The 13,521-nt window shown below is 38.7% G+C and overlaps 1 protein-coding gene across 1 annotated transcript; it reads right to left on the reverse strand.

Annotated features, from left to right (window-relative positions):
* Positions 1–1,085: 1,085 nt before the first annotated feature.
* vtg3 (vitellogenin 3, phosvitinless) lies at positions 1,086–11,217 on the reverse strand. The gene is made up of 28 exons (XM_080883374.1): positions 11,058–11,217; positions 10,599–10,619; positions 10,338–10,489; positions 8,987–9,238; positions 8,746–8,907; positions 8,501–8,649; positions 8,266–8,416; positions 7,989–8,146; positions 6,923–7,088; positions 6,709–6,834; positions 6,199–6,417; positions 5,692–5,909; positions 5,497–5,591; positions 5,270–5,394; positions 5,091–5,192; positions 4,879–4,998; positions 4,594–4,783; positions 4,407–4,494; positions 4,106–4,291; positions 3,763–3,853; positions 3,500–3,668; positions 3,208–3,317; positions 3,042–3,116; positions 2,621–2,821; positions 1,960–2,105; positions 1,667–1,805; positions 1,471–1,563; positions 1,086–1,275 (listed from the first exon to the last, which is right to left on the reverse strand). Exons 1-27 carry the CDS (start codon positions 11,161–11,163, stop codon positions 1,477–1,479), a joined length of 3,804 nt encoding a protein of 1,267 aa, XP_080739500.1. The 5' UTR covers positions 11,164–11,217; the 3' UTR covers positions 1,086–1,275; positions 1,471–1,476.
* Between the last annotated feature and the right edge of the window lie 2,304 nt (positions 11,218–13,521).

The raw sequence follows: 13,521 nt of genomic DNA on the forward strand, positions 1-13,521 counted from the left end.
TGAAGCAGCTGGGGTTCAGCAGCAGAAGACCACACTGGGTGCCACTCCTGTAGGCTAAGAAAAGGAAGCAGCTTCATGTCCCAAAGCTCATATCAACTCAGTCTGGCTTCTTTAAATGCCCTCTACAGTTACCAGATATCAATCCAATAGAACACCTTTAGGATGTCGTGTTCATCATGGATGTGCAGCAGACAGTTTGTGTGCTGAGCATCCTATGAACTCTATGACAGAAAGAAGTCAAAAGACAGAGTCCAACATGATGTGGACCTTACATACCAGCTAATTTTGTTAGGGTTTCTGCTTTGCTCACATCATCTTCTATTATTCAAAGTCAAAGTAAACTTTATTGTCCGCTATACAGCACAGTATATAGAGAGACGAGACAACGAGGCTCCAGTTCCATTAAGTGTAAAATATAGGAAGAGTAAGAATGAATATACACTTTAAGACTGAGGTAAGGGGAGTAAATATACAGGTGAGGTAAACAAGGGTTAATAACAATCAAAAATGTACAATTGAGATGTAAAGTGACCTGGGGGGGGGGTCTGATGGCTTTCGGGAAAAAGCTATCTCACAGTCTGAAGGATCGGGCCCCAATACTGAGGAGGCCTTACTGATGCAAGGAATAATGATGAGCATAATTTCTTATATAATGCTTTTCAAGTTGCTTTTTCAAACAAAGCCAGAGAGGCTGCACAGCTGTTATCAAATATGGTTAAGACTCTAACTATAAGTTAATTTAAAAGAGAAGATTTCCAGGGGTTTCATCAGTACTGCTCATTGCACTCTTACTTAGCCGAAAGCCGCCTCAATAAGCGTGGATTATGCCTCCGTTACTGCGATGGCATGTGTGAGATATTCAGTTATATTGCTAATTACATTTAATCAAGAGACAGAGGAGCTCCAGCTACTGTGTAACTACAGTTTAGCCACTTAAATGTACAAATAGAATAGAAATAGAAAAAAGATTCGACACATTGCTGGATGCACAAACATTTATTGTAGCAGAATCAGAAAAAACAAAGTGTAACTCAAGCACAGTGAGCGTACTCGTAGGTACGAATTCACACAGTTCAGTTGATGGTGTTCAAATAATAACATGCATTCAAATTAATAAATCAGGACCTTTACAGGTTATTTCCAAACTGGTGACATCTAACAGATTGCTGATACATTTTTCATGCTCCTCAGTTTCATCACTGTGGTGAGCTTTTGGTCGCGCTGTTATCACTGTGAGACGAGGCATCTGGCTCCCATCTGTGCTCTGATGTCCTTCTGCAACAGAAAACAGATTTTAGACAGTAAGCAAAAGTGGCACAGCTCCTCATTTGTTCTTTTCACAAAAATTAATCAACTGCCACACACACAAACACAGAGACCAATGCTAACACACAAGGATTAACATAAAAAGACTCAGCCGATTACAGTGAACCCTCAGTTTTCCTAATCAGACATGTTTCGTTTGCTTACACATTTTTAGGCTTGTTCGTTTCTTTCTGTGTTTTCCATACAGAAACTGGTAGATGAAAATGGAAGTGGAACAGCCTGACGAAAGACTGTATACTTTTAACGAAACAGAAGAAAGGACACATCAGTGAATGATTAGCTACAGTGTATGAAGGTTTATATATATATAATCGTATGTAGTCAATATTTCCTGTCAAACCTTTGGAAGTTTGATGGTCACATCAATGCTGTCGGATGAGGCACATACAATTGATGCAGAAACCTCCTGGTTGGCATTGCTCTCAGATGTCTGGTTGAAGCCGGAAAGCAAAGCCATGCCTGGGATGTATCTTTCCATTCTGGAGTGGATAAAATCCATTAACACAAAAAACATTTCAAGGAAGTTGGTTGAGAAGGTGATAAGAATGTCAAATCTTCTCTCCTCATGATAATCATTTAACTTGTCACAGCTTTTATTTCTTGGTAGAAGTTGGACATTTTATAGAAACTCACCTGGAGCAGTAATTCACCATCTCTTCTGGCACATTGGCCCACTCTACTTTGGCTTCAAGTGTCTGCCTGGGAGCAGGGGACTGTGCAGCAGCAGCCATCACCGATATTTTGTAGGGCTTACATTGAGCTCCCCAACTAATCATTGCCTAGAACAAACACAGTCAACGTTGAAGCACCACTCCACAAACAAACACATGGCTTTAGCGCTTTCTTTTAAAAAATATGACACATTTAAAAAGAAGGAAAAGTATGTTATTAAAAAATAAGGACATCATTATCTACTCCAAGATTTTTATATGTTCAGCAGCTTAAAGGTCTGCTACTTTTTAATGCCAAACTGTTGTAATATTACTCTTTAAAACTTTTCCAAGTAGCATGCCATTGCTTATTAACTACTCTTTTTTATTGTCTAGAGAGCAGAAATATGGGAACATAATGACACCAGCCTTTTTTTTAAATGTTGCTAAGGAATATTTTCCCCAGTGATTTAAGGAGGCCGTGGACATGAATAAAAAACATGCCAAACCTTAGTTACTGAGACAATGATTGTGACCAGGACACATTAACTGCTGATGCCATGCCATTAAATGAAGTCCTGGCAGTTTACACATCAAATTAAACATAAATCACTAAGAAAGTCTTGCTTTCATAGGTTTTCTACCTTAACATTAGCAGGAGACTGTGCAGAAGCGTCGACACACATCTTCCAGTTGGCGGCGTCTCCGATATGGGACACGATCATTTGGGCCTTCAGAGTGTCTCCTTCAGATGGGTTGTACAGGGTCACATCGAAACCCTCGAGGTTCTGGTTACCACTCATGGCAATGGCTTTGATGCTGACCACAGGCTGAGGTGCTGTGGCCTAAGATATGAGACAGTACTTACTTTATATTAATCATGTTATGTCTTAAATTTATAGTAATACCAAAGTGAGTGTGAATTATTGTAGATGGATGAAATAAAGCTGAGGGAAGTGTTTTTTGCAAAGTCAACATATACATATATGTCACGTATATTATATTATTTTTAGTGCATGTCAGATTAAAATGCAGAGTACTCTGTATTTTGCCTATTTAACGTACATCCATCATGATTTCTTGGCTGTTACGGGTTTCCCGTTCATTTGATGCGGAATTTGATTGCTCCTGGGATCGTTCCTGTAAACACAACATGGGAACAGGAAAATTTTAAATGATAAAAGACAGGAAGAGGTGATGCACATGTAACGTTACAGAAGTCTTCAAATACCTGTGCAATCCTCCTCATAGTCTCATACAGATGGCGGATGGTCAATGGATGACTGGCGGGTTTGCATTGAACCTCCAAGTGGATTTTCTCCACAGGTTTGGTCGCCTCAGCTAAAAAAGTGCATCAGGTTACATGAGCACAGGATACCTTTATAACCTAACACAGGCCTTCTTGTTGGTTATATGTGTGAAAAAGACATTTAAAAGTAGTAGTCTCATGTGTCTCATGTGAGTGAAGAAGCACGACATAAAGGTCATCTGTGCATATGGTGCACTGAACTTGCTGTGTATACCTGGGACTACTCTGATGGCCGCATGGGTGAATCCCATTATAGAGTAGAGGGGGTATTCGTTGTTAAAATACTGTCTCCTGATGTCATAGTCCACACAGACACCCACTCCATACATGCTGCTCTTGGCACACATATTTGCCTTTCGCCACCAGTTGTTTGGTGTTGGCTGCTGTTTGAAGGAAAAACAATAATCAAGAAGAAGTTGTTGCCAGTTTTCAATAAATGAACGTGTAACAGTAATCTTCCAAAGGTGTTGGCTGTACCTGTTGGGAGTTAAATTCATCAGGTATCATTGGTGTCCTTTTAGGGGATTCTGGATCTCCAATGTTCCTTGAGACTGCATACAGATTGGAGCTGTAAAATGGAAATGTCGGATTTATTTAGTACATTTAGCTTCTTGATGAATCTGAATGAATGAAAAGCACTCATTCTTGTGTTTTAGCTCCTGTGAGTTCCAGTGTGAGCTGGAGTGGAGTGACCAGTTTATATAAAGTAAAAGGAATCACACTCCAGTGACTAAAGTAAAGAAAAAATGAGAGTGGTTGGTAATTGATCTAGTAAATGTATTTAGAGCTGTAGAGGGACATAATCATGATCTTGACATACCTGAATGAAATGAGTTCAAACTCATTTTTACAAGCGGGGATGTCAAGTTCCAAAACTCTTTTTCCAACATTGATCTTGGCAGAAAGCTTCATTGGCAGCTCAACGGGAGCTTTGCTCTTCATCTCTGAACCGCACTGGAAAAGCTCTGTGTTGATCCCGTGGAAAATCCAGAAATCTTTTGTGAATCTACAATAAAAAGTGTAATGATAGAGTTAGTGTTTGCACCTCCAAAAAAAATTGTTTGGTCGCATATACTGATGATAGTTGCCAAATACACTGGGTATCTATCTATTTAAATTACCCCACGACACCCTCAGATTCCAGTGAAATATCTGCATTGATCAGGTCTCCGAGATGCTGAGCTTGTGGTGGATTTATTGCAGCTTTAGCTATAGACACACATAAAGAAGCACAAATGTTTAGCCCAAGTACATTTTTCAATAATAAACAAATGTGATTGCCATTTGTTATAAGGTTTTATTCCTCACCGTTAATGGTGATCCCGGTGACTGTTTGATAATATTTGGCAATCTCCACTGGCAAACCCAGGGTGGTAGCTTGCAACAAACGAGCCTCAATATTCAACAAAGGCTTCGTCCAATGCCATGAAAGTCCTTTTTGCAATTGCTCAATGGCAGCCCACACAGGGGTTCCTTTAGGTGCAGAAGGACTAACAGCCTACATGCAAAATCACAGGACAGCATCTTGTAAGAGGTATCAAGGCATCATGTGTCTTTAATAGATCAGCAATGTCTCTGCCAATTTATTCTCACCGCTTTGATGTACTCAAGGAGATCCTTCTGGATGTTTACAAAGAAAAACTCTTGTCCAGACAAGCGTGAATAGGCAGAAATGATCGGTTTATCATTTGGCAGCGATTCCCAGTTTTTAAGCTGAAAATGACACGACACAGTGGACACCCACATCAATTGGCGTCATAGTACAGCTGATATTTTTCCCTTGACGTCTTTGATGTAATACTCACGACATTGTAAATGGCCTGAAAGTCGCTGAAGCTAAAATCGCCTTTAAATCCAGGAATGCTGGGGCCAATCAGCTGCTTGAGTGTTTCGGAACGGATACCAAACTGGAATCAAAAGAAATAACAGGATTACAGTTAGTGTTTGGGAAACGTTATTTGAAGGATATTATATGACTCTGTACCTCCATTAGCTTCATGATTCTACCGATGGCAAAATACTTTTGTTGTGATATGATCTCAGTGGGCAAGACGCTTGTTGGACCTCCCAACATATTAAATGAAGCAGATGTCCCCATCAGTAAATCATCTGCATTTGGAAAAGCAAAAATGGTCATTTTCATATGTGAGTGTAAATGTATTTACTTAAAGTCCTCAAAAGTGGTCTAATTATTGGTGAACTTGAACCCACCATCAAACATGTCCATTCGGAATGATCTGCTGTTGTAGCTAAGACGTCCAAATTTGGCAGCGAGGCTTTTCATAGCCAGACTGCAGTAAATTGAACTTTAGCAGAAAACACAAAAACAATTAGATATCATGTAAAATATACCAGCAAAAGCAACACCGATAAAGATACAGCCCCTTTTTTTATTGTTATACTCACAGATTGTGATTGTCTGGAGTCTTGGATCTAGCTATATTTTCCAAGTAAGAGTATGCAAAGCTAGCGAGATGGATGTCTTTTTCTCTCTCTAGATGTGCAGTCAGTGTGGAGACAAGAGCCGCTGATGGCTTTGTGTTAAACATGACCATGATTGCCATCATGTTTGTCTCAGGGGCACAGTTCTTTTGCAGGAACACTTTCAGGGCAATCTCTTGGACCTGAAAACATAAGCAATATAATAATCAGCTGTTGGGGAAACCATGGTCAAAGCTCACACATTTGCCAGCTACTGTTAGGACAAAAACTATTATGTTCTGGCACAGTTTCTTTTCAGTTTCAGTGAGCCCTGAAAGACAACTGAAGACGCTTTCCACTTGATTTTACCGGTCTAAGTTAAGAGAATGAAATACTTCACTTGACCTAAAAAATGTGACATTTTAAACGCAAGTTATCTGCATATATTAAAAACAACAACAACAACAACTGCATGTCATGTAATGTTCTTACATTGTAGGGATCTCTGCGAGCTGTCAGTCTCAAAGCCTGCATAGCAGCGCTCTGCACACGGCACGACACGTCTACGGGGTTGGCAGCGACTCCAGGGAGGAAGTTGGTGATGGTTTTAATGCTGCCTGGATGACCTGCATTGCCCAGAGCTCTCAGAGCGATGAACATCTTAGTTTCATTGTGGTTTCTCAGGCCCTCATTGGCAAGGTTGAGCAGTGGCTAGTTAAAACAACAAATACATGTTTAACATTTTTTTCAAAAATGCTTGTTGACTTGCTTTATCATTTTACACATGGATGATCTCGACTGTAATCTCAGATCTTTTCTAATTATAATGGTTAATTTGAGGGAAAACAGTACTTGAAGTAGTATTATTTCAATATTTAAGCTCAAAATGATTTTTTCTAGTTAAATTTGAAATATTACTTAAATAGTTATCTCAAAACCTTAACACTCCATTGCACAGATAATTTCTCATTACATAGCATACACCTGTTGATGTGTGAATACCTGAACAGCAGCTTGTGGACATGGTGAATGATATGCGCAGTATTTGTACACCAGAGAGCCAAAAGAAAACATGGCAGCAGTCCACAAATGAGGATTGGATTTGATGAATTCCATGTTCATTATTTCCTGCGAAAGATCGACATGTCATTTAGGTGATCGTTTTGTTGTTGTTTTTTGTTTCTTACGTGATCACCATCCAGCTTTGCTAACTCACTTTAGCCTTCTCAACCAGCTCAGCTCTGGGCTGGAGATGATTCATAGCTATCAGAAGGGTTTGCACAGCTTCATTTGCAGACATGTCTTTTGCCTGAAATCTCTTTTGCAGGAATTTGAGGACTCTGTCGTCGTTGATCTCGGCAACCATGTCCAAGAAAAAGCGTCTAATAAGTGAAAAAGAAGAGAGAAGAGAGCTAATATACATACACAAATACTTCAGATAAAGATTATCCTTCAAATACACAGATGAAGGGAAGGTGTATACCAAAATGTTACAAAAGATATTTATAAGGTTTTAATTAAGTTGTTACATTTATGCCTCGCATAATATTAAACTATTCCTCATTGTTAATGCGCTGCACTGAATCCCTCCTGAACTGAGTCGAAGGATAATCAGCTGAAGTGGATCAGCATCAGGCTTCAGAGGTAGCCTCGAAAAATGTTCTTCTTCATAATGAAAAGCTTTTTTAAAGGTTATCCGTAAAAGAGTCTCACTTTGAGCTTTAAAAAAACATGTTCTCACTGGGTACAAAGATATTCACAAAAAGTTAACTAATAACTTAATAATGATACTTTTATTGCAGCTTTACTCATAAAGTTTGTCGTAAATCCCGTGTTAGAGGCTGTATTTACAACACCATCAACCGCATTCATTCAAATGAGCATACTCAACGAGTATTAGTGCCTTGAAGCATGAAAATGTAGCAACTTTTATACATATGTCTGTCAATGCAGATGAATTTCCATTAAATTCCAAACTCCAATTAAATAGGTATTAAAAAACTAATAACTAAAGTAGTAGCAGTAGTATAACTAAGTAGTATTTTGTTGAATCACAATTGTATTACACAGTGCATTCAGTGCATAACAAATGTGTCTGACCACCACCCGACAGAGGGTTTATGTCTCAGCTGTCCACTTTTGGTATTTCCAAGAATATATATTTTAAGTATGTGCAAGCTCTTTATCAGACATTATTGTTATCCATGAATTTTGGACAAAAAAAGCAAAAAAAAATAAATTGCTACATTATTACTTTTTGTAATCACCTCACAAACACTCACCTGTGTTCATTGTTTCTTGCCAGTTCCACCCACATCTCATCCAAATCCCTGTCCTGAAGCATTCGCAAAAGCTGATACACCTTTAAGGTGTCCTCAGTTGTTTCCTTCTTAATCTGATTTTTATGATCCTCAGCCAACTGTTTGATCATTCTAATAGCCTGCAAACAGGGGCAGAGATTTTCATCAGTTATTCCTGATTTTAGCTGTTTAACTATGAAGAATTTCACTCTTTTTGTTGTATTCTGGTGGAAATTTTGCTACACCAGTTGATCCCTACCTTAGCTTTTGGTTCTGCGAGGTCCTGCATCACAAGAGGGATATTAGCGTTGGAGTTCACTAATTTGTGCACGATGTCGCCCCTGTTTTGCAATTGCCCGACGTTGGCAGGTTTGCCTCCCTCACTCACACGAATCAGTACCATTTCCTTCCTGCAGGAGAAGGTTTTTTTTATTTGTTATGCAGCAGCTAAAGTTAATTAGCAGGTATAACATGCAGATGCCTTCTTGTCTTACTTTGCTTCCATTCTGAAACTACCGCCCTTCACATTGAAGGGACTAAAGTGCTGTTGCTCGAGGGCATAAGCACTTTTGACCATGCCGCCCTCTTCTGTTGGTTGGATGGTGTAAAGGTATTGCACAGTAGAAATCATAGATTCTCCTCTCTAGATTGGAGCATATGCAAACAGAAACGGAGATGATTGTGCTGGATTTAATTTAAAATCGCACAATCAGCTGCATTTACGATGAGACAAACAAACCTGTTTGGTCTCTTTGTCGAGGACAGCAAAGGCCATTCCGTTTTGCATTGCTGCTTTAATTCTGCAGTGGTCGATATCCACAACCTGAGTGATGTTCATGTTGTTTGTTTGCTTGTTAATTTCAGTAGCGTAGTTGTTCTGACACATTCCATGTATTCCAACCTATACGCAAAATAAAACTTGTGTTATTGACATTCTTACTAATGAGGTAGACTAAAAAAATCAGAAACTGATGACTTACCTCCTCCAGCTCATAGACAGTTGGTGAGGTCTTGACAGTTGCATGGAAGAAACTCAGCATCCCTCTCACAATGTTAACAGTGGTCTCAGTGACGTCAGGAGCTGCTTGGATTTGCCGAACATGGCCGTTGATGTGCTCAAACTTGAAAGGTTTGGCGAGCTGGGCAGCAATACGCTGACTGAGCTTGGGGCATTGACTGAAATCACTTTTCCCTGTGATGCCATTGAGCTCTGCGAAGGTCACGTCTGAAACCTTGAAGCCCGAACAGAAAAAAGAAATATTTTTCAGATTTGAGCAACAAAACACATCGAATAACGTGTGACCCTACAAAAGTGTGCAGACATTGTCATTTGTATGTAGTATCATTAGCTTACAAGTTCACAGTTTTGTAGTTATAACATTGTAAAGCAGAAGACAGAAAGATGCTGGAACATAGCCAGCGTCGCACAGCTGTAGGTGTGCAAACATTGAAATTAGAGTAGAACCTGCTTTAATGTCTTAAAGAAATCATTTTGTCAGGGTGTTGAAGCCTCAGTAGTGTCTACTCATTTGACCTCTGAAGAATCTATAGTGATGATTACATAATGTTTATTCGGTGGATTTATAAATAAAGTTTCAAATTAACTGGCCAACATTGTGTTGCTGTGTATGCAAGGCAAGTTTATTTATATAGCACAATTCAACGGCAAGGTGATTCAAAGTGCTTTACAGAGACATTAAAAAACAAAAAGAAATCAAAAGCATGATTTAAAATGAAAAAAAGGAACAGTAGATAAAATCAGTAGTTAAAATGTAAGTTTTGAAATTTTTGGATTTTGTGTTTTATTCAAATGCAGCTGAGAACAGGTGAGTCTTCAACCTGGATTTAAATAAACTGAGTGTTTCAGCTGATCTGAGGCTTTCTGGGAGTTTGTTCCAGATATAAGGAGCATAAAAGCTGAATGCAGCTTCTCCGTGTCTGGTTCTGACTCTGGGAACTGATAAAAGACCGGATCCAGATGACCTGAGGGATCTGGAAGGTTCATACTGGGTCAGGAGGTCATTGATGTATTTTGGTCCTAAACCATTCAGAGCTTTATAGACCAGCATCAGAACTTTAAAGTCTATCCTCTGACGGACAGGCAGCCAGTGTAAGGACCTCAGAGCTGGACTGATGTGGTCCACTTTTTGGTCTTAGTGAGGACTCGAGCAGCAGAGTTCTGAATGAGCTGTAGATGTCTGACTGATTTTTTAGGTAGACCTGTAAAGATGCTGTTACAGTAATCAAGCCTACTAAAGATGAAATGCGCATCATTTATAACTTTAAGTAACCAGTGTGTGGATTTATATTACTGTCTGCTGGGACTCTCACCTGAAGAATGAATACTTGTGGAGATTCACCAGAGATCTTGATGTTGCACTGTATCCTCACGCCAGACTCGGCTCGGTTGGGTTTGCCGGATCCAAATTTCACTTCTCCTTCATATTTGTACTCGTAGGTTTTCCTGTGATTCAGGGTGAGATCTGAAAGGTGTTTTTATTAAAGTTAAATACCATCTAACTTAAAGCATTTGGAAGAGAATATTATTATTATATGATGGATTTATGATTAAGATTAAAGAAAAAGACTCACCATAACGAGCAGCTTGGCAAGCTAAAAGCAAGAAAGTCAAACATAGTGTAAGCATTATAACACACTGCAAGGTACACTATGAGTCTACGTCAATGCTACACAACATAATGCTACAATCAGGCACCTTGTTAGAGTAACAACAGTGTTTTTCTAAGATGTTAAAAGACACACATGGCATCTAATAAACACTTAATCTGAAAACTCCAGAAGAATAGTCCAGTATCGTTAGCAGAGACAACTAAATCAATTGGTATTCTATTCTGTTCTAGTCTTATCCAGGTATTAAGTATTTGCTTGAATAAACCTGAATCCTGACAATAACAGTACAACAATTCTATAAAAGACACTCACAAGGGACTTTTTGGATGTTCTTACCCAAACTTCTCAAGAGAAGTTAGAAGATTATTAAGTTTGGGGGTGCTATCCTCCTACAAGTAGAACTGAGTGAATGATACTTACTGGCCAGAGCCACAAGGCAACAGAAGAAGAAGACAAGACCCCGCATGGTGAGAGAGGAGTGGAGATCAGGTTTCAGAGCTGTCCGTTTATATGCATGAGCTGTCATTACTCATTGATCCTTCAGAGCACATCAGACGTGTGATAAGGCCAAAGAACATAATAAAATAAACACACCCTCTCTGAAGTGAGGCCGTGCTAACCCGTGGCGCTGTCAGAGCGACACAAATGATATGTCAAAGATAATTTAAGGGGCAGAGCAGGTCGTCCGTTAATGGGAAGGTCACTGGTTTGATCCCCGGCTTCTCTGGTCAAAGTGTCAAAGTGTCTTTTTACGAGATACCCCAGTGCCCAAAATCAGTGTGTCTGTAGAAAAGCATTATATATAAATCAATGTTATCCTTTTGAATATTTTACAACAGTTGTGAATGTGGGTTACCTTCATTAAAAAAATAGTTGAGTTGGCTTAAAAATAATTTATATATTCAAAGCCTATTTATATGTTTTATATCACAGATAAACATTGTGAAAATGTAAATGTTTCATCATTCAGAAGAAGAAATAAACACATTTTTCAAAGCTCCGCTGCTCAGTCAAAAACGAAATATGCAGTGAGATTCGTGTCTCAAGTAAAGGGAGAAAGCTGTTTGCTGCCCGGGTTTGTGCTTTTACTTCTTAGACATCAGTGAAACGCTTGGTTTTCAAATATGTTCATAATACACCAAACACACACACACACACACACACGCCGCTCTTCATTACAGATTTAAAGATTCTGCCTTGGCCTAAACGGGTTAACAAACATCCCTGTTCGTATGTGAAGTTTGAACTGTGAGGGTCGTGCTCACATTTCACAATGCACGTCTGTCTTGTGCAATCACACCCAGTCTTTATTTCACCTCTAGGGTGATATGGAATATCATATTTTTGTCTTGAAGCTTGCAAACGTGTTTTAAATAATGTTTGTTAACACACTTGAGTGGCAGCCAGTTATGGTTTTAGATTCAACTGCAATTACAATCATAGATTCAAATGAAATAAAAAATGGCAACATTGTACCAAAATCACAGAAAAAATTATATTCCATATGTCTTCTGACAGATTTAAAATATCCTACTGTTTCAGCGTTTAAGACTAAATAGGTGCATTTAAAAATAAGAAAAATAATGAAAGTTCTAGTTAAGGTCACAAACTTCATAAACGGGATATGGCCACCGTGACATCACCCTGGGGATTTTTTGTTTTTTTTGAGCCAGACGAGTAAATATATTTAGAAAGAGAGCTACGTGCTCAGTTATCAGCTGCAACTGGCAGGCTTGTCAAGAGTCTAGCACGTTGGACAGATGCACATATACCTGCAAATAAAACAGAAATAGATACTGGACCAAAGACTTTTTGTATATGCTACAATTAAACAAATAAAAAGCTGTAATTTTATATTATTTTCTCTATTAAAATGATCAAAAGAGCACTAACACAGACACGCCTAGCAGACTGATATATTAGTATCTACCTGTCAGTCACAGACGTCTGGCTCCAAACTTTATTAGCTTTAAACCTTCAGGGGTTTCGACACAGGCCACAACACTTGCTGCAGTGCAGCGTTTGAGGGACTTCTCAGGTCTCTTTGCTGTGTTTCCTTATTCCCATAAGCTTTAACGGATCTGCAGAGCTAACGTGAGGAACACTAACAGATATAAGATTTGCTTGCTCCCATTTTCTACAGCATGTTACGAATGATTCATAATGTTAAATATACAAATAATCTGTTTATAAAATCGAAATTGTTGAAGTTAGAAGATTTAGTGACCTCACAGACATTATTAATGATGTTCAAGGCAAAAAATAATAATACATTACCTCTTAAGTTACAAAGTTTATTTGTATTGTGTTCAGGAAGTGGGGACAGTAGAAGGATTATTATTATTGTAAGCATCAGTTTGGCAAATGTGTCCAACAGTTGTAGGCATAAGAATATGGAGCTCTCTCCATGATAATCTCAAGAGTTGTACAAATATGCACCGTTTTAAAATGCGTTTCAATATGAATTCAATATCTTCAATATGAAGAACACAAAAGTAATTTGGGCTAATTGTGGAAGGAACAATTCTTCTTTGCCATCTTGTGGTTTTGTACACTGTTGATTTTACTCTTTTGTTGTTTTGTTTTGCATTGTTAAATGTCGATAAATGTTAGAGTGCTCTTTGGGTTGTAGGTGCCCACTATTTGGTATTCAGATAGGGGGCAGGTGTCAATAAGAATTTATTCTTCCTCCTGCTCCTTTCCATTCATGGGTGCAGTGCTATATTAATGGGAATGATGTTTGCGTGTCGGAAACGAAATTCTGTTGAACCATGTGTGAAACAAATAAACACAAACCTGATGTGTACTTATACGTTTCCCAGGGCAGTGCCTACTGTGTCACCAGTGAGAGCACCTTTACCATTTAGATGGTTATTTATTATTT

The sequence above is a fragment of the Rhamphochromis sp. 'chilingali' genome (genome assembly GCF_963969265.1).
Source record: "Rhamphochromis sp. 'chilingali' genome assembly, chromosome: 5".
NCBI lineage: Eukaryota > Metazoa > Chordata > Actinopteri > Cichliformes > Cichlidae > Rhamphochromis > Rhamphochromis sp. 'chilingali'.